The sequence below is a fragment of the Cryptotermes secundus genome, unplaced genomic scaffold (genome assembly GCF_002891405.2).
Source record: "Cryptotermes secundus unplaced genomic scaffold, Csec_1.0 scaffold174, whole genome shotgun sequence".
Classification (NCBI taxonomy): domain Eukaryota; kingdom Metazoa; phylum Arthropoda; class Insecta; order Blattodea; family Kalotermitidae; genus Cryptotermes; species Cryptotermes secundus.
Window position 1 is genome coordinate 915,556 of NW_019734351.1, and position 20,585 is coordinate 936,140.

At 38.9% G+C, this 20,585-nt stretch overlaps 1 protein-coding gene across 1 annotated transcript in view; it reads right to left on the reverse strand.

The window, feature by feature from the left end:
- Window positions 1-170: 170 nt before the first annotated feature.
- The window catches only part of LOC111868786 (very long-chain specific acyl-CoA dehydrogenase, mitochondrial), a 41,133-nt gene continuing 20,718 nt past the window's right edge, over window positions 171-20,585 (reverse strand). Inside the window, exons 4-11 of the mRNA XM_023859758.2 lie at window positions 19,570-19,694; window positions 18,103-18,233; window positions 15,458-15,633; window positions 13,909-14,172; window positions 9,284-9,452; window positions 7,090-7,277; window positions 5,696-5,908; window positions 171-1,150 (exon numbers count right to left, since the gene is read on the reverse strand). Coding sequence (XP_023715526.1) covers window positions 1,013-1,150; window positions 5,696-5,908; window positions 7,090-7,277; window positions 9,284-9,452; window positions 13,909-14,172; window positions 15,458-15,633; window positions 18,103-18,233; window positions 19,570-19,694 — 1,404 coding nt within the window. The 3' untranslated portion in view covers window positions 171-1,012. The remainder of the gene's footprint in view (window positions 1,151-5,695; window positions 5,909-7,089; window positions 7,278-9,283; window positions 9,453-13,908; window positions 14,173-15,457; window positions 15,634-18,102; window positions 18,234-19,569; window positions 19,695-20,585) is intronic.

A 20,585-nucleotide genomic window follows, 5' to 3' on the forward strand; every position in this document is an offset into this window, starting at 1 on the left:
TGACAGACACTTTGATAATAAGGATGATACCTCAATACAATGGGATGCTAAAATATAATATGTACTAAGGGACTCTGTCTCACCCCACCACAAAAAAGAAAACTATTTCAACTCATATAAGACATGGTTACAGTGTTTATACAAACATATACTCCGGAACAAGCTATAAGTAAACTTACCAAATCCACCACAGTTTTATTCATATACAAAATGCTACTGTGCAAAAACTGCAAACCAGCACGTACTGTTTTATACAAATCTTTATACAGCTGTGTATCCAGATTCATGGAATATTTACAATCCAATAACTTCATTAATCAATAGGCTGCTTGCATAACAGTTATCTTGGCACAGTCACTGACCCCACTACAAGCTAGGTATATGTGTTGAGACATTACAGACTTCGTTACTTTATTACATCTCAACACATTTAACAGCTGTTGATGATTTGGTACCCAGCAGACAAGAAATTTCCCTCATCTGAAGTAACTCACTGTAGAAACTTAAAATTCATCAGATATAATAAAATTTTCAAGCATACACAGGCTGTTCTACTAGCAAAATATGGCTCTTTGTAGGAGATGCATGTGACAACATTAATTTTTCTTTCAAAATGAGACACTGAACACTGTCTCAGATGATGTAAAGAATAAAATTTTACCAAATTTTAATGGGTACAAAATAGTCAAGATAATCCTATGCCTAATTTTTTCAGTTGTACCCATGAGATAGCTCTGAACACCCAGCTTCTAGGCCAGCAACAAGTGAATTTTTAAAGTACAGAGTATAAAACAACAATATATGTAATATCCAAGTAATTTTCATTTTTCAAGGCATCTCTCGGCTTCTCAGTGTGTTTTTACAGCTAAATGGCTGTGGTGATGACAGATAATGACATGGAATTACAATTCCATTCCCATTCTTATCCAGCAAAACCAAACAGAGCATGTATTGCGAGAGTCACATCATTATGCGCACAGTCCCCTTACCTTGTTAACACAAGATCATCACATTAAAAGTTCAGTGGATTAATGTGAATAAGGCCTCCATTCTCACAAACATTTTTCGCAATGGCACTAAGATTTGAGAAGTTCTCAAGTGTTTGACTAGATCGAATTGCTCCCAAGTTCTCAGCCACACGTCCAGATGCCTGTAACAGTATATGACTTCATATTAGTCTCACCCCTTCTGTATGTATGGGTGGGATTAATTACTAAGTAATTTAATTATAATGTATCAACTGCAGATGCTATTCAGCATTGAAAGAGATGACTTAATGATATGTACTAAAATGAAAAGGATGAGGAAGAAAGCAGTCACATCTATTTCAAGCATTACCCCTCCTAGTTCACTTGGTCTGAAGACATGTAACTTAATAATACTGTATCAATTGCAGAGGATATTGAGCATGAAATGAGTAGACAGAAGATGGGATGGGCAGTTCTCAAGGCCTATTACAGGATATTATCATACTATTCATCTGAACAGACCAAGTAAAACCATGAAAATCCTTACTCAGGACTGCCAGTAACAACCCTAAGATTCAAACCCAGCTTCTGCAGAATACAAATCACAAGCATTGCTGCTGTGCCAAGGACGCAGATATGTCACCCCTGAACATGCATTACATGTATATGATTCATGAATCAGGGCAAGCATCATCTCTCTTAACATTCTGATTTATGCCTAGGGCCCAACTCTCCCCATAACATTTACAGAATGTTGCCTAAAACACCACTCTTTCTCGTAACATTAAGAGTAATACGTCTCTTTCAACAGTTAAGTGATTAGCTGAGGGCTGCGTCATAGCTCAAGCGGTTAGTCGCTGGCTTCCCATCGCAGCAGCCCGGGTTGAATCCCAGGTCTGGTCAAGTGGGATTTGTGGTGGACAAAGTGGCACTGGGGTGGGTTTTCTCTGAGTACTTCGGTTTCCCCTGCCAATCTTCATTCCACCAAATTCTCCATCATCATAATCATCCAGGGCAGGCTACACTAGGTCAATCAGTGGCTGCTGTGCTGAGTGGACCCAGTTGGAATCCACCCTCCACTAAGAAAATTAAAAAAAAAAAAATTGAAGTGATACCTGAGACCCCACCCTTTCTCCCAACATCGTGAGTAATTCCTAGGATCACACTCACTCTCACGACATTTAGAGTGGTGCATAGGACCCCCTAGGAGCTGGGATAGCATAGTCAGTAAAGTGACTGTCTACAGGCCAGACAACCGAGGGGTCGGAGTTTGAGTCCTGGTAGGGTCAAGAATTTCTTCTCCACATCATCCAGATTCCACCCAACCTCCTACCTAATGGCTACCAGGGACTTCTTCCGCAGGTGTAAACCGGCCGGGGCATGAAGCTGACCACTGACCTCCAGATAGTGCCGAGGTCAAGAAAATGTGGATCTATATCTCCATTCCCCCTTATGCCTTCAGGGTATAGTGCTTAATTAGTTAAGCACAGGGGCAACTTTACCTTTTTACCTTTATAGGACCCCTTTCTCTCTATCTCCTAACATTCAGAGTGACACCTAAAATCCCACTCTCTCTCAAAGCATTAACAGCGAACCATAAGACCCCACTCTTTCTCCTAACATTTAGAGTAATGACTTGCATCCCACTCTTCCTCTTAATATTATGAGTGATGCCTAGGACCTCACTCATTCTTCACGCTTCAAGAGCAATCCACAAAACCAAAATCATTCCTGAGCTTGGAGGCAGTGTTAGGGAGGCACTCTCATGTGCACATTTAAAAGTTCACACTCATTTAAAGTTTAAATTCTTGGCCAACAGGAACAACAAACAGTAAGTGTTTGGAACAAAGCTACAGTAACAAAAATAGGACAAGGTACATCAACTACTATTTTGCTGGACATTTACCTCCTCAGACCTGATATTTGTTTACCTCTTGTAACACTGTACCTGGAATCAATGATCATGGTGTAATGTTAGAAGTAGAATGGGATGAAAAGGAATGGAAAGGATAGTCGAATTTTACCATAAGACAGACGTTTTAGGGTTATAAACCCTCTTCGGGAAAAGTTTACCTTATGGACTAGAAATGGAAAAGTTATAAAGACATGTGGCGCAAGCAGACTAATGTCCGATATTAGTCTGCTTGCAGCTTCTCTCACTGTTTCTTTGCTTGTGGATTTTCTTATTTTCCTTCTACCCTGAAGATGGCGGTGATATGTTCCTCTGAAACGTTGGTTAACACCATATCTACACGGCACCACATCCCAGAAGATAGTCACTGCCGTGAAAACCTCAAACCTTATAAAGACACAAGTTTTCAAGGATATTGAACGTTCTGTGCCTCATAAAATTCTGAGTAAAAATATGGATCCAGAGTACTTACTATAACAGAGAAGTTAAATGGTTAAAGGTAATGGTGAGTAGGGTGTACAATAAGAGGAAATTTGGAGGGGATTACCAAGAGGAGCTGAAATGTTTACCTAAGGAGTTACTGGTAGCAAAAAGGAAGTCTCAAGACACCTTCTTATGTTCAGTCTTACAAAATGAAGGTAAATGCGGGGTGGAGTTCTTCAAGTATGTTAAAGAGACCCAAAGGAAATAGAGAAAATATTCCAGTAATCAAAGGCTATAATGACAATCTCATCACAGATCCAATGGAAAAAGCTGACATCTTAAATTCTTATTATGCACCTGTATTCAGTTGCAAACAAAATAATCTGCAAATCCAATCAACAGATTCAGTTAAACCCTTCAATATTAGTATAAACATTATAATGCAGTGATTATCAGCAACTGGGAGAAAAAATCTGTTGGACCAGATGGTATTCTTGAGGAAATTTTAAAGTTGGGTGGGGAAGCCATAATTCCATACCTTGCGAGAATGCTGGACATAGCAATCAATAGATTATCCCAGGGACTGGAAAAAGTATAGTGGTCCCTATTTACAAAGAGGGAAATTGAACAGTAATTGGAGACTGTAGACCGGTCAGTTTAACATCAGTGGTTTGCAAACAAATGGAGCATGTTATAGCAGGGTATCTAAGGGAAATTTGGGAAAGGAGTGAGTGGTTACACAAGAGACAACATTGCTTCAGACCAGGGTATTCATATGAAAGTCAATTAGTCACAATTTGTCAGGATACTGCTGGTTCCTTGGGTGAGGGGGCCAGGACAGATGCAATAATAATAGATTTTTCAAAGGCCTTCCATTTAGTCCCACATGATAGGTTATTTACAAAAATATCAAAAAATGGAGTGGACTTGAGGGTAGTTGTATGGATAAAGGAATTTCTCTTAGGACGCTCATAGAGAGTTAAGAGTAGACGAGCACCTATCTGAAGTCAGAGTGATGCAGGGAGTGTCTCAAAGGAGAGCATTAGGTCTGCTACTATTCCTAGCTTATGTTAACGATATTTGGAGAGAGACTGACTCAAATATATAGATATCTGCAGATGACTGCATGCTATATAGGAAAATATTGGATAGTACGTAGTTACATTGGCAAGTTTCAGACAGATCTGAAAAGATTAGGGGAATGGGCAGTAGAAAATGAGATGAAGATAAATCCAGATAAGAGTAAAGTGGTAAGTTTCACGAGAGCTAGGGTGAAGGAGTAATTGACTTATTATTTTTGGGATCAATTAATTCTGGTGGCAAATAGCCTTAAGTACCTACGAATAATCATAAGCAGTGATGTAAGTTGGGCAGCTCATGTAAACTATACACTATGTAAAGCATGGAAGGCCCTTCATTTAGTTATGCATGTACTCAAACAGGGAAATGACTAAAAACTTCTAGCTTATGCATCAATAGTGAGAATGATACTTGAATATGGTGTGGTATGTTGGGACCCATACAGAGAAGGGCAGGTAAGTGCTTTAAATAGGATACTAAGAAGAGTGCCTAAATTTGCAAATCATACAAATGAATCAGGTTGGGAAACTTTGGCACAGTGTAGAATGCTAGCCCAATTGTGTGCCCTTCACAAGGCATACACCAGGATACTAGCTTGGAAAGTAATAGGGGATAGCTTGCCAAAACCATGTTACCTGAGTAGGAATGATCATGGTAGGAAAATTAGGAGTAGGAAACAAAGAACATATGTTGGTAAATAGGACTATAAAAGATTGGAACCGTTTACCTGCAGGCATACTGGCATTTTTTCCCTGTAAATTAAACACTTTTCGAAAGGGTCAGGGAAGCAGTTACAAGCAAAGAGGCTTTAAGTGGGGACTGGATGAAAACTGAAATGATGTGAAGTTCTCTTGTTTAAGTGTACTCCTAGTTACTGTATATGTTTGCATTGTGTGTACTTTGTTTTGTCCTATGTGAACTGCCACTGGGTGAACACCCAATTGCAGTAAATAATAAAAAGTAAAGTTTTCCCTGTGCTTAACTAATTAACCACTATGCCATGAAAATGTATGGGGGAGTGGATGTATAAATCCACATTTTCTTGACCTTGGCACTAGTTGAAGGTGAGTGGTCAGCTTCACGCCCTGCCACTTTACCCCCCCAGTACCCATTGGATAAAAGGTTGGGTGGACCCCAGAGCCAGTCTGGACAACTTGGAGAAGAGAAAACTCTTGGCCCCACCGGGACTTGAACTCTGACCCCTCAGTCATCAACAACAACAACGATGATGATGATGATGATGATGATAATAATAATAATAATAATAATAATAATTAATAACAACAACACAGATGAGATGCCAAATCCTCACCTCACTGCACCAAACTTTGGTCATGAGTTCTTGGATATGTGCAGAGGGTAACCCACTCTGTAGTGCCATGGTGGCTCGAGAGAGAACTACAGCCATCGTGTAGGTGTCAATGGCTGCATTGGCAAGCCTATTTAACACAAACTGCTCTTCCACAACACCACGTCCATACTTGAGTAGTGTAGCCTCAACTGCCTGGCCAAAAGATTCAATACTCTGCAGAACAAATTAATAACATCACTTTCAAATAAATAAAAAATAGTAGATCAAAGTACAGAATAATTATAAAGGCAATGACACACTGACATATAAAGATGTTAACTGCATTGAGTGGGTTTGGTGTTGAGCTCAATGGTGAAGCTTTGTATAAATCATACAATTTGTTCTTTTGGCATACAGATAGAAACTTGGACATGGACTAGGAATATAATGTAATTAATTTATAATGTAAGCAGATTACAAGCATTAAATATAAATATAAGCATAAAAATAAAGCTTCTGTGGAGTAATAATGAATGAAGGAAAGGTATAATCTGAAATCAGAATTTTTTATATCTTAAATTAAAAATTACCAAAAAATAAGGAACTATACAACAGCCATTTCTAACAGCTATGCCAACAGACATATACGCAACAATTCCATGGCAACAACTGTACTGCAACAAAGGAGCAGTGTCATCTATACGGTCCATGCTGAGATGTTATAAGCACGACAAGTCAGTCAGTTGAGTGGGTTGAGTCAAGTTGGTTGGTGAGTGGTAACTTAGCTAGAAAAAGGCTGGCATTCAAATGTTGTAAGCTATTGCTGTTAGAAGATGGTAGTTGAGGCCATGGACTATTCAGGAACCCAGAAGAAGGGGAACATCCACCATTGGAAGCCACTACCAAGCAACAGCTAGTGAATACATGACTGTGAACAATGTGTGTGTTTGTGTGTGTGTGACAATGATATGTCAAGTGTAGTCACAAGTTGGGTGTTGAGTAGAATAAATCCGATTACCAATCCAAACCCCATCTATAGTCTGGGAGCAGAAATGGTAGCTGCACACTGCGGAAGACCTCATTACATTATCTTGCCACAGAATATAATTTGTGATATCATTTGTAGTACAACGTAATACTGACATCATGACTGTAGAAAATGCTAAAATGCAGCGAACTGACTCAAGAAATATCTTTGGTACATGCACCATGGAACATATCAACTGCATTGCATATCGTCATGACTGGGAGACATCAGCAGATATAGATATCTACAGCGCCTCAAGCCTCCATGTACATTCATGAAAAATTTGAAAGTACACATCTGGAAACTGCATGTCCACTCTTGCTATATCAGTCTGTTCTGGCATTGCAATTCAAATTCCCCAGCTACTAAAAAGAAACTAGACACCTGCCTTGGCAGCAAGGGCAGCTGCAGGCACAAGATTTGGATGCACATGTTGTGACAAGGAAGGAGGACTGCTAAGACCAACTGATCGAATGGCTCGCTTTGTTGCCTCCCCAAAAATCAGTCCTAGGTTTGCTGCTGGGTTCTTGAATGCTTTCTGAAGCTCTCTTAAATGTGCTCCAGCAAACTGTATTCCTACAAAAGAACACAGTTCAATCAGCAAATGAATTCTAAATGTTAACAGATTAATACTAATAACTCATTTAGATTCTGAAGAAACATACATTTATCAAAACCCTCTTAATAAACTGAAAGTTTCTGCCACATGAATCATACATGGTTTTCAAGAATACAGAAACATTAACTATCTGAAACTGAATATGCCTTATCTTAAAAACAAAACAAAATGTTACTGAACTGAATTATAATGTTAATTTCCAGGAATACTGAAAATAAAAGGTTGGACACATAAACAACAAAGACTGGAAAGCTGGGAGCTTGATGCCATTAGAAGAAAAGAGGACAAGTAAACTGAAACATCTGAAAATCTGTGTTTTGTACATACAAATTATATATCTTACAATTATAAAACAAGATGAGATCACTTGGGAGCCCTAGGTGTAGATGGGAATCTACTATTAAAATAAAGCTTAGAGGGTGTGCAGGTATAGATTGGATTAAAATTATTAAGCACAGGGTCCAATGGTGGATTATTGTGAACAGTCATGAACCTTTGGGTTTTATAAAAGCAGGATATTTGTTGCCCATTTGAGTAAGTATCGGCTTAACAAGCATGACCCTATATTATGGAGTGAGCTGAATTTGTGAAAGAAGCCAGACAGAATACCATATTTACTCAAATATAAGATGAACCTGAATATCAGACAAACTCCTCTAATAGGGGGAAAAAAAACATTTATATCAACATCAGAACTGACCAGTTTGGCATTTAACTAAGGGTCTACTTTTGAGAGTTTAATGCACGCATGTTGCAGTATTTGTGTAAATACTATTGTTCTAACATACAAAGGAACAAAGTTAAAGTAAGTAGCATGGAAGAAACTCAATTAAAAGAAAAGAGATAAAGAGTCATATTGCATAAATAAGTCCAGTCTAACAGTCACCGCCACTTTCTTTTAATGAACAGTCCTCTTCCTCCAGCAGGATGCCAACTTGTGTTCCACCGAGGCTGTCTGATAAGCAGCACTTCTGGAACCAATGGACAAATGACAAGCAAGATGCTTTCTCATGGAGTCTTCATCCATTCATCCACTCCAAATGAATGCCTTAAGAGGGTTTCTTTATTTTCTCTGCTAGAGTTAGTGGGTAGCTACCAGACAGCAACCATTTCCCACAGAGGTGACACAGATGATCCTTGAATGGCTTATTAATGACCATACCAAGAAGGTGAAGATGAGAGGTCATGCCTCCAGGTGTGATCACTAGAGAATTACTGGATTTTACCCTGTCCGTTACATACACCTGAAAAGCGTCTAAGATACACATTTCCTTCTTCAGTAGAAGAGCACCTTGTCATGTGTCCCATACTCCCTTTATCCACTGAATTAGAAAATCTTAACCTTTTTTTTTCTGCCACCCTTGTTTGTTTCTTATGTGGAATCAGCATACTTTGATTGTTCTTTCATTTTCCCCTGGCATCAGACATTTACATGAGTATTACCAAATATTCATGTTACAGCATGACCATTCATTTCACCCATAAGCTTCACAACCATTAATTTCAAGTTCATGCTATAGCTGCAATGCACCCCTTTCAATATCTGTGATACTACACAACCTCTCCTTTCATCAGTTACCATGATTTATACATCAGCATTTCACTTTCTTGCTCTCACACAAATAAATTTGGATGTGACACTATACACTGAAGCTTCAACATTCAGATGCTTCTCACTGCCAGCACTGCACACTGCCCCATTGGTTTTAGGGATTGGAGCTATCAGTAAGCACACATTCTTGACTTTGAAATGAAAGAAAGAAAAAGCTACAAAACAGCATATCACACCCTAAAATCAATACTTGCAGAGTACTATAGGCAATACAAAAATACTGACTCCAGTGCAGTACTTTCTAAGGATCCAAATAGTAAACAATCCTTGTTTTCCAGATGCCTCACATGTATTTGAGTAAAGTCAGTATTAAAGATATTTTGTTATCCTGATGTTTGCTATGTACAGAACCTGTAAGGGCTACAAAGAGCCGCAAGATGTCATTGGTTCCCTCGAAAATTCTGAAGATCCTAAGATCACGCATGACCCTCTCAAGACCACATTCCTTCATAAAACCCATGCCACCAAGAATCTGAATGGCTTCATCTGTCACTGTCCACGCTGCCTCTGAAGCAAACACCTGCAAACACAAGCATCTTTCATTTAAAACTGAAGTTACAGTCACTTATGAACTTCAGAGTACAGGGTTTTCCTAACCAGGTGACAGTCATTCGACTGTGAAGAAATTCCACACTGTTATGGAATGCTGTGCAAAATGCTCATCAAGAGAATGCAGTTACAGTACAATCTTGGTAATCCAGCATACATGGGACCAAGGTACTGCCAAATTACCAAAAATGATGCATTACTGGAAAAAGTCGGAACAAATTAACAAGTTTTTCACCTTTGTCAAGTTTCTTAATTATTTCCAATTTAGCACTTGAAGTTTTATGTTTATGTTTGTCAGAACTGGACATCTTCAGCACACATTAGTCCACTGCTGTATGAAAAGTACTGTACAGCAATGTACGGTACTGGGGAACTGAAACACTGGGTACTAGTGAGGGTCTACATAAATCAGTTTGTCAAGCTTGACTGAACATAAGTCAGCCTCTGCTGCCTGTAGAAACCTGCACAAGGTCACAGACGCCTATCTGGCACCTGATGCTAGATTACTGCACATGTCGGACTAGCACACAGCTGGATTACCGAGATTGTACTGCACTTACAAACCTGCCCACTTAAACACTGCCCCAACACAACAGGGTGCAGTGTAACTTTGGCTTACATACAAATAAATCAAGTCAAAAACAGACAATGGACTGTAACTGTTCACACAGCATGTAATCTTTAAACAATAAAACAGAAAAATATACACAATTAACAACCAAAAACATACCTTGCTGAAACTGTGAAAAAGAATTATTCACCCATAAACCACACCCACAAACACACACACACAGGCATGAGCCCCTCACAGAATCTGGTCACATGCCTGCAGGAAAGGGAATTTTGGAGCAAGTCAAAACAGAATTTAGAATGATTTGACAGCCCTGACATCTAGGTGAAAAAAGGCATCACTCCAGGCCAACAACCAACCCAGAAACAAGGGATATTAGAGGAAGGAGATGAAGAAGTGAAAAGAACTCATGATAAGGAAAAAAGCATTAGGTGGTGTGTGATGTATCAGGAGTGAAAGAAGGAAAATGATACATCACGCCATGGAAAAAGGAATAGCTAGTTGCTCCACACATAACACTCAACCAAAAATGGTTCATCGTAACTGTCTTCACAGTGGTAAACTAATCTTGAGACTTTCTCTTTACCCACATATAGGCAGCATCTTCAAGAGCAAACCTTGGAAACTGAGCAATCTGAAGGTTTTCAATCAATAAGAGAGATGCAAACTACTTGTGTTAATGGTCAATCATGACCTGATGTCAAATAACTTTGGCTGATGCCTTCTACAGAATGAAACATACCTCACATAAATCATTCCCAAAACACTTTCTAGATGAATTTCGCCCATTATATTCTATTAATTAGAAAGAGACTCAGGACAGGAGAGTGATTTAACAGAAGAAGAGTTTCTTGCATCTATGTCCATGTTTTCTGGGAAACACTGTAGCTGTCAGCTATTGTCATTCATATTCACAAAACCAAAGTTCTTATTTTTATCTTTAAGTGTACATAGGTTTTGATGCCTTTGTTTCTTCATTCACATGATGACCTGATGCTAAGGGATGGTAAATGCTGATGAGAAGACACACTTCTCTCTCATTCCAGCAAGCAGCATTGATACCCCCTTTCAGCTTATATGTTACGTACCATTCCTTAAATTTCAAGTTCATCAATCCCTGGCATGCCCTTTCTCTTATGACAAATGGTCATTGCCGGCAGCCCTCTGCAGCCAGAATTTAAATTGCCCTAAGTCTTTAACACTGCAAACTTTCAGAAGAAACTATATATTTTCCGTTCTATGCAACACAGAAATTCGAAATAAAAACAACCCGAGAGACAATAAAATTTTCTACATATACAGAAAAGAGCAATTTTTACAAACGAAAATTAACTGTGATTATTTTGTCATGAAATTCAAAATATAATCTTTATTATGTTATGAAATTCCAGAGGACTTACCTGTAGTTCTTTTTTTCAACCTTGAGACTTGGTGATATTGTAAATACAGGGGGGTCCAAAAAATCTACTCACGCTTTGATAGTCAATATCTTTGGAACAAAATGACATGTAGTTACAATTCTGCATGGTAGTGTAGTGTAATGTTTTCTCAACAGATGGCGAAGGTCATGTGAGTGTCATGCCGTGTGTGCGCTGCGAGCAGAAGACAGCAGCAACAATGGCTGAAAGGTTGTTCTTTGAGCAACACAAGGCTGTACTGAAGTGGCAGTGGAAGTATGAAAACATTAAAGAGTTACAACGACAATGGCAGAATGAGTTTGGAACTCAGCCACCAACACGTTGAACAATTGCCCGTATTCGGGATAAATTTGAAGCCGACAGTACTGTTCATGATATGCATAAGCAAAGATCTGGGCGACCACGGATAGTAACAAGTCCAGCTTCCAGTGCTGTGGTGTTGCAACATTTTACACGATCACTGCAAAAATCTGTGAATCAGTGTGCACGCGAAAGTGGGGTAAGCCGACCAAGTGTATGGCGAATTCTGAAGGCTGCAGAGTGGAAAGTGTACATTCCAAGACTGCTGCACATTATGAACGAGGATGACTTGGATCGAAGGCTTGAATAGTGCGAGTGGTTTGACGGCATGGTTTGCGAGGATGAGGAGTTTGCAGGGAAAGTTATCTGGTCTGACAAGGCGCAATTCAAAATGAATGGTACTGTTAACCACCACAATTGTGTGTATTGAGCTCCTGTAAATCCACACAATCATGTGGGCAAGGAAGTGAATCTACCGGGTGTTAATGTGTGGTGTGGTCTGTCATTGCACAGTCTGATTGGTCCTTTCTTCTATGAAGGTACCGTAACTGGTCAGTTGTATCTCGACATGCTTCAGACATCGATTTTCCCTGCCATTCGAGAGTTGTTTGGAGGTGAGAGATTTTACCTACAACAAGATGTTGCTCCACCTCACTACCATCGAGATGTCAGGGCGTACTTGGACGACACTCTACCTGGATGATGGACAGGTCAAAGAGGTGCTATTGGGTACCCACCATGGTCTCCAGACCTAACACCTCTCAACTTCTACCTATGGAGAACTTTGAAGGATGAAGTTTATCGACAAAAGCCAGCTACACTGAACGCGCTACGAGAAACCATCAAAGCGTTGTGTGCAGCCATCACACAGGACACACTGAGAGCTGTAGTTCGCTCAGCAGTTTGGCGGCATCGACGATCTTTAGCTGCTGATGGTGGTCACTTCGAACACATACAATGACTCTCTCTCTCTTGGCGCAAGAATTGTAACTACATGTCATTTTGTTCCAAAGATATTGACAATCAAAGAGTGAGTACATTTTCTTTGACCCCTCTGTATAATCACACTATATACAATAATATTTTGTTCAGGCTGTATGCGAGTTTGAACTGCGTCACTTCACAGTTTACAGTACCTCACACTCTGACGTGCATGTGCCACTTCTTGAAGCAGTCCGCGACACACAGCGCAACATTGCACTTTTTACAATAGAAAATGAGGTTCCTGCTTTTCTGATTTAGCAAACACATACGTCTTTTGTTTCCTTTTGGTTAGCCAGTGTTATGAATAGTCAACTCAGCTGGGCCCCATATAACCTTGGCCTCCCTGAGAGATGCCACTGATTGTGATATTTGCCTTGTATGATTGAAGAATCATCTTGGTGGAGGGGGGTTTCCAGAAACATCAATAAATTATGTTGATTGACAAAGTGACACACTCACCTGTTAGTAATACTTGCAAAATAGTGATGCAAAGTAATTACAATACTAGTCGAAAAGAGTGCCAGTCCGACACTGATACCGAAAGTCAGTGGAGAAAATGCCTTTTACTCACAAAGTAATACTGGCTCAGTAGGTTTATACCTCTTCCAAGACACAAAATAAAAATGATATATAAACAAATATATGAGTCTGACACTGACTTTTTAACTGATAAAGAAATATATGACAATCCAACACTGACTTCTTATCTGATAATTCGCTACTGAAAAGCAATCCTTGAATATGTCACACTTCTTTGAAAGCTCTGGAAGCACTGATCTGGGAGCAGAGATGAATATTTACTCCTCAGTTCTCAAAACAAAGCTGGGCTCCATTTGGTTGACCAGGTCATAAACAGTCATATCTAAAGGTAAAGAAACCAGTACCATGATAAACGATTTCATTGTTCAGAGTTATGAATGAACCACTGACATGACCTTGCATGGGTTTGTTTTTGTTTCAAACCCAAGATCATACTGTCAGCACTCCCAAAGGGATCAGTGTCCTGCCTCATATAAATATAACATTTGGCCATAGCGTGGTGCTGCTTGCTGTAGATATATATAACATTCGTCCGTTAAAGGTTACGCAAACAGAGAATGGATTAAGAAGTGACAATGCCCAAACCTGCCAGAAAAACATCATAACACGAGTACCTTCGAAATGGCAGCCTCAAGATGAAAATCTGTAGATCCACTGTCCATGTTTCCACTGATCATATAAGCCATTGATTCCGTAACATACTGCAATGTTGACATTCGTGCCAGCTTTTCTTGGATGGTTCCAAATGAGTCAATGCGGCGTCCAAACTGTAGGCGAGTGGTAGCGTGATCCACAGCCTTTCGTGTTACAGCACGCATGGTTCCAGCAAGACATGCTGCCATTCCAAAACGACCATTGTTAAGTATGTTCATTGCAACCTGCAGCCAAACAAACAACTCAGGGCCAGACACACAACTAAAAATCTACTAGTCTCTTCACTCAGTCTCACAAAGTTTTACATACATTTTGTAAATGATCAAAAAATAAAACTTAAACATTACATTGATTTTTGGGAATACCAAAAAGTACTGTGCATCAAATGTTGACCGAGGATTTGGGCAAACGGAAGGTCTGTGCGCGGTTTGTACCGCACATGCTGTCAATTGATGAAAAACATTCCAGAGTGGAACACTGCAAAGACATGTTATGGTCGGCCCAAAGCGATACAAAATTTAAAAAATCAATTGTTACTGGTGATGAGACATGGTGTGTTCAATATGAGCCTCTCATAAAGTGGCAGAGTGCAGCGTGGTTGAGCCCAAAGAAGCCGAAACCAAAGTAAGTGCGCATGGAAAAGAGTCAAGTAAAAGCACTGCTAATTGTTTTCTTCAATTCCAAATGAATCATTCACAAGGAATTTCTGCCAGAAGGTCAAACAGTGAATTCTGATTATTATCTCGGAGTCCTCAATCGTTTGTGGGTGAGAATTCTTTGAATTCGATCTGAATATCAAGAGCAAGGTTCCTGGTCGCTCCTCCACGACAATGCCCCACCCCACAAATCGAAGATCGTGCGTGATTTTTTGGCCAGGAAAGGGGTCATCCTCAGTATTCGCCAGATTTGGCTCCAGCAGATTTCTGGTTGTTCCCAAAAGTTAAGCTTGCGATGAAAGGAGACCGTCACGACACCATCCAGGACATCTAAAGGGAATTTACTGCAGTTTTAAATGCAATTCCACAAAAGAAGTACAGTGTCTGTTTTCAAAAATTTTGCAATTGATTCCAGCTATGTGTTGATTCAGAAGGAGACTATTTTGAATAAAAAGAGTGAAATTTTGAAAATAATTCACATTTTGTATTTTTAATGAACACAGCCCTAACAGAAGCTGGACACTGTGCTGGTGTCCACTGAGAGGGACTAGCTCTACTGATTGGGTCCAACTGAGTGGGTTTCACCTGAAGACAGACCAGTCTCTGAAATGCTGTGTTTTTTAAATAAAAAAACAGGATGATGCATAATGTCCAAAAACACAATAAATTGTATTCCTTACAAGCATGAATTACAATTTGTGTTTTTCTTTATGATATAAATATATTTCAATTTTCATTTCACAGTTCTGGATAAATTATCATTTACTTCAATTTAAAATTTAATCCAATTAAATATTGTAAATTAAATTATTTCCAGAAACATAAAATTTATAATATATGAATGGATACAAACTTTGAAGCCCTGTCCAACACCTCCAAGTACGTTTTCAACGGGGATCTTGACATCTTCATAGTAAACCTCAGCTGTATTGGAAGCCTTGATCCCCATCTTCTTTTCAGGTGGGCCAGAGGTCACACCGCCAAATGAGCGTTCAACAATGAATGCAGTCACCTTGTCATGCTCCTTGCCTGCATAAAACACAGTTCACCAATAGTTATAAATCTCTCATGGATGTGCATGAATATGACATGAAAATACAGTGAAATCCCTTGTAGGATTGTCGATGTTCTAAAAGACAACCACGTAAAACTGTAACAATTGTATAAATTGAATGTACAGAATAGCTACGAAGCTGTGTGGAATGTCGATGTTCAAAAGTTGGCTGGCCCTGAAAAAGGCAGTTTGTTCCATAGTGAGTGCCCTGGCAGACTTTGCTCCTTTGTAGTAGACCAAGTCTTTGTGGCCGTTCAGCTGGTTTGTCCGGCCAGTGATTTTGTGCTCTATGTGCCGGTAGGAACAGCTGCCTATGGTGCAGGTGATGACATCGAGTGCCGTATAAATAAAAGTGGTGGCAGCAACGTGCAGCAATGTGATATTGACTAGGAGTGAGTGCTGTCTGTTAGACAGGTGAATGTTAGTATGTGCGATGGTCCCACACTCTATTTGAAATATTTTGGGGAGCAATGGCTTTGAGCACTAAATTGAGGCACATCTTAAACAGAGTTAATTTAGAACAGGGATTATTAACTCTGGGTCACTGAAAATAACACTAAAAAAAGGGAACAATCTTAAATCAAGGAACATTAAATGGGTAAATATTATTTCACATTCTACAGAAATATTACCTTATAGAGGCTGCATATTTTTCTAATACCTATTACCATACAACACATCACAACCCTATATTAAATGGCATAAGGTTGATCCCACCTCACAAGTTTGTGCATCCACCATGATGTTATTAGCGATTGTAGGAAACAAGAAGTACAGAGTTGGGGCGGACTCTAACAGTGTAACATTCATACCAAGTTTTGTGAAAATTTGTCCTATGATTCAAAAGGTGAAAGTGTGGGACATAGAGACATCATGGTGACCTCATAAATGTACGTTCTGTCCCTCAGAAAGGAAAATAGGATAAAAATGGAGAGAGAGAATACACAGCTATTGCCCTCTTAGTCAAGTCAAGTCAAAGTCAGTCACACTGCAACTGATGGTCGGTCAGTAAGTCTTGGTGTCATGCCCCATATGGGGCTCATTACCAGATATTAATTATTACCGTTTGACAATTATGGTCTTATTTTTTGGGACGCCCTCGCCGATGAGAGGACGGGACTGTCTTCTGCACATGCTGCTGGCCCTTGCCAGCGCGGTCTTTCTCTAGTCCGAGTCCCTTGGGACTGGTGACCATATCTTAGTGTCTCAGATTTTAGACTTCCCTTTTCGTTGCCTCCTACAACTCACAGGGTCATGGTGGAAGTATTCAACCCCCTTGCACTGTTAATGAGAACGAAACAAAGCTCCTCATGTAATGACTGGTCTAGATTAGATGGCTCCCAGAGGAGGGAAAACAGAAAAATCTACTCATGAATTTTATAAGAAACTACATTCCATAAGAGACAAGATAAACAAAAATGATTATATTGTCCTAGCAGCAGACATCAACATTACACTGGGAAATAAGTTAGCTCAAGATTACACCAGACCAACAATATGGTCAAAAATAGATCATATCCAAGAAGATTGGGGAACAGTTGTAGTCCTACCAATATACAAAAAAAAAGTCAATAATGATGACTGAAACAATTACAGAGCAATCAACTTATTAAGTAACTTTTATAAAATATATGCTAAAATTCAGGAAAACTGGATATGGAACCTAGCAGAAAACACACTACCTGATACATATATTTTACCAGTCACTGACCTATAATGGACAAATACTTAAATACTGAATACAATCAAAATTTGCCCAACTGTGGACACAGACAAGGTACATTTCCAAAACTACTTTTTGTATTCAGGGTAACTGACAAGGAGCTAATCTGTCAAACTTTCTAAATCAATTTTTTTCACAATCACAATACTGCAATGCAATATACAATTTAACTTAAATATGATCAAAAATGACATAATAAGAGATACAGGTAAAAAAATGTGAAGTTGTCCCCTCAACATAAGAGATAAGCTATACTGATTCCAATATTTATGGGACACATTAAAGACTGCACAGATAAATAAAGTAGAAACAAGGACACCCTTTGACATTTTATAAGACTGTGGCTGTAGCTATTCTCCTGCATGAAGCAGGGTGCTGGACTCTGAACAAACAGGAGACAAGAACAGAGTCCACAGAAACAAGGTTTTAACAGCTGGATAGAAGCAAAAAAACTATAAAGACTGAAGATTTTGGAATATTCAATATTAAGTAAAAAACACCAGACAAAGTGGATGCAACATATTAGCAGAATGGATGAAGGGTGAATCCACTGTAAATATATTACTGCCCCACAGGAAGAATTCCAGGCCATACAGCCTAAAAATTGAAGGATCAATTTGAATTAATTGAACCTGATGCCAGAAAAGGCTAAGAGGCCTAAACCATGTACATGATAAAATAAAAAAAAATCTACCTACAAGCCACTCTCAATTTATCATACCAGTTTTCTCATCCAAGACAGGTGTTTGGGCAAACACAGTCATAATCTCTGCTAGTCCTCCATTGCTAATCCAAATTTTACTCCCATTCAGGATGTAATGCTTGCCATCTGCAGAAAGCACTGCTCTTGACCTGTAACAGAGCAGTCACATAAAAGACAGCAAGAAGGAACCTGTTGTATAAATCATAAAGCACAAGATGGACAGGATATCTTAAAAAAAAAGAGAGAGAGAGAGAGCTAAGGACAATATCAAATTTCGTTTTATAGCAACAGGTTTTCAAAGCTGTGAACAAGACTGAACAGCTTCAGAATAGGGTCTAATGGTAGGTTTTCTTTAACACCATGATGAGTCTCCAAGTTTCATGTCAACTGGGAATCTCTTGACCATCTAAGCAGCCATCAGCTACCTAATGAAGAACATGTACCACTGCATCAGTTCATCAATGATGGAATGAATCATTAAATAAATCTGCAAATAAGTGAATGAGATAGTCAGTCAACAATAACTGTACCATATATCAAAAGACCTAGTTTCAACCACTTTCAATGTTTTCTCCTTTATGTCAAAGGTAAACACCATACATCAGCAATTACAGCATGGAGTTCTGGGTAAACTCATAAAGCATACTTTCCTAATGCACTGACTTCTAGTCTACAAATCTTGTGTTGTTAATGGAATATCTAAAAATGGAAATGCATAATACAACAGTGAAATTCAATTTTGTTAATGGACTCCTGTGCCACCTCACAAGTTACTGCATCCAAAATATCATTACTATTTTAAGAAAATGGAAAGCAGGATATTGGAGTGACCTCAAACAGCATAATGGCCTTACCAAATCTTGTGACAATCAATTCACTGATTCAAAAGTTGAGGCAGACTGAATGGTAATATCATAAGCCTCTTTTTCGTTCATTTTTAATGAAAGAAAAGTAGATTATACTTTGGTTACTTGTAATTATGATCTGTTAAATGTTGAGTAAATCCAACTACCAATCCAAACTCTGTCTACAGTCACTCCATAAAATCGTGATTATATTACATAGTGTGTGGAGGCAAATCCAAATGTAGCAAATCCAAATGTAGCATGTTCATATGTTTATATTATTTTTATATAACTTTTAGGTGGTCCATTATGACTTGTGGTTTGTTAATTTTTCTTCAGCACTAAAGTTAGAAATAGCTCTGGTGTTGCCACTACATTTCCAAGTTGCTCTCATATAATATGTGTATGTCTTTTACAAACGAAATAGTATGAAACAATTCTTTGGAATCAAAATACAAAAGTGGATCCGAAACATGAACCCAATTTTACATTTCTCTTACAAAAAGTTTTTTCGCTAGTCCTCTGAAAAAAAAAATTATCAAGGGAAAACTGTACACTCTTTAACAACTTTTTATGACATTTACATATTTATTTAGTGACTCACTTATCTAGTCTGCACAGTTCACCACTGCACTCTCACCTGATGGAGCCAGCATCACTGCCTGATGAAGGTTCTGTGAGACAGAATGCAGCAAATTCTTTTCCTGTTGTCACTCGAGGCAAGTATTTCGCTTTTTGTTCTGGAGTCCCAAAGAGCAAGATGCCCTGAAATCAAAACCTCTTGTTGGTAACCGCAAGATTCTGAGAAATGACTGAGCTTTTATGAAGTATATACACATCCAGTAGCATTATTGCCACTTCTAGAGGTTACAGAGAGTTGTAGGCAGACTCCACAAGCATGGCTTAAATCTATTAGCCTGAAATCTATTGCACTGAAGATATACCCCTGATGATGAGCCTAGAAGAGTGAAACATATTGAGTCATTGAAAAAATTTATTACACTGGTAATTACTGTAATTTTATGATCATATGCTAAATATAATATTACAATGGAACGCAAACTGACATGAAATGAAAAACATCTGTTTACCACTGGATGGCTTTCAATGGACTGCATGTCATTATATCCCAAATGATAGAACTCTTCACAACCGCCACCATGAGAACCTGAGACGCACATTTTTTTTCAGTACTGAGTGTGAACAGCAGGCTGAATGTTGCAGGATTCATAGTACATGTCCCATATAGGAAAAGAATTCCAGCCACCAGACCTGCTTTGGCCATAGAACAGTCCATGTTTTGAAGGTTAATGATATGCAGAACAACAGATTATTGGTTAATACCATGAAATTCGGCATGATAAAAGCAAGTTGAAATGGTGCATTTCAGGGTTCTGTGGGTTTAAAATGCATAGATATTACAACATGGCAGCTGAAAACTGGAACAGCAGGCACCAAAAAATCATCCATTGTTAGACAAGAAGCAGTAAACACGTTTGCATGGTAAAGAAAACAAGTGCCTGCATCAACAATACCCAGGCCATCGCTAGGCAACAGCCTGCTTAACATGTTACTCAACAATGGAGGAATTCTTGGAAACAGTGTTCTCTGTGTGGTCCTCATCAAGGCTATCTGGTAAGTCACAAAATTCCCTCC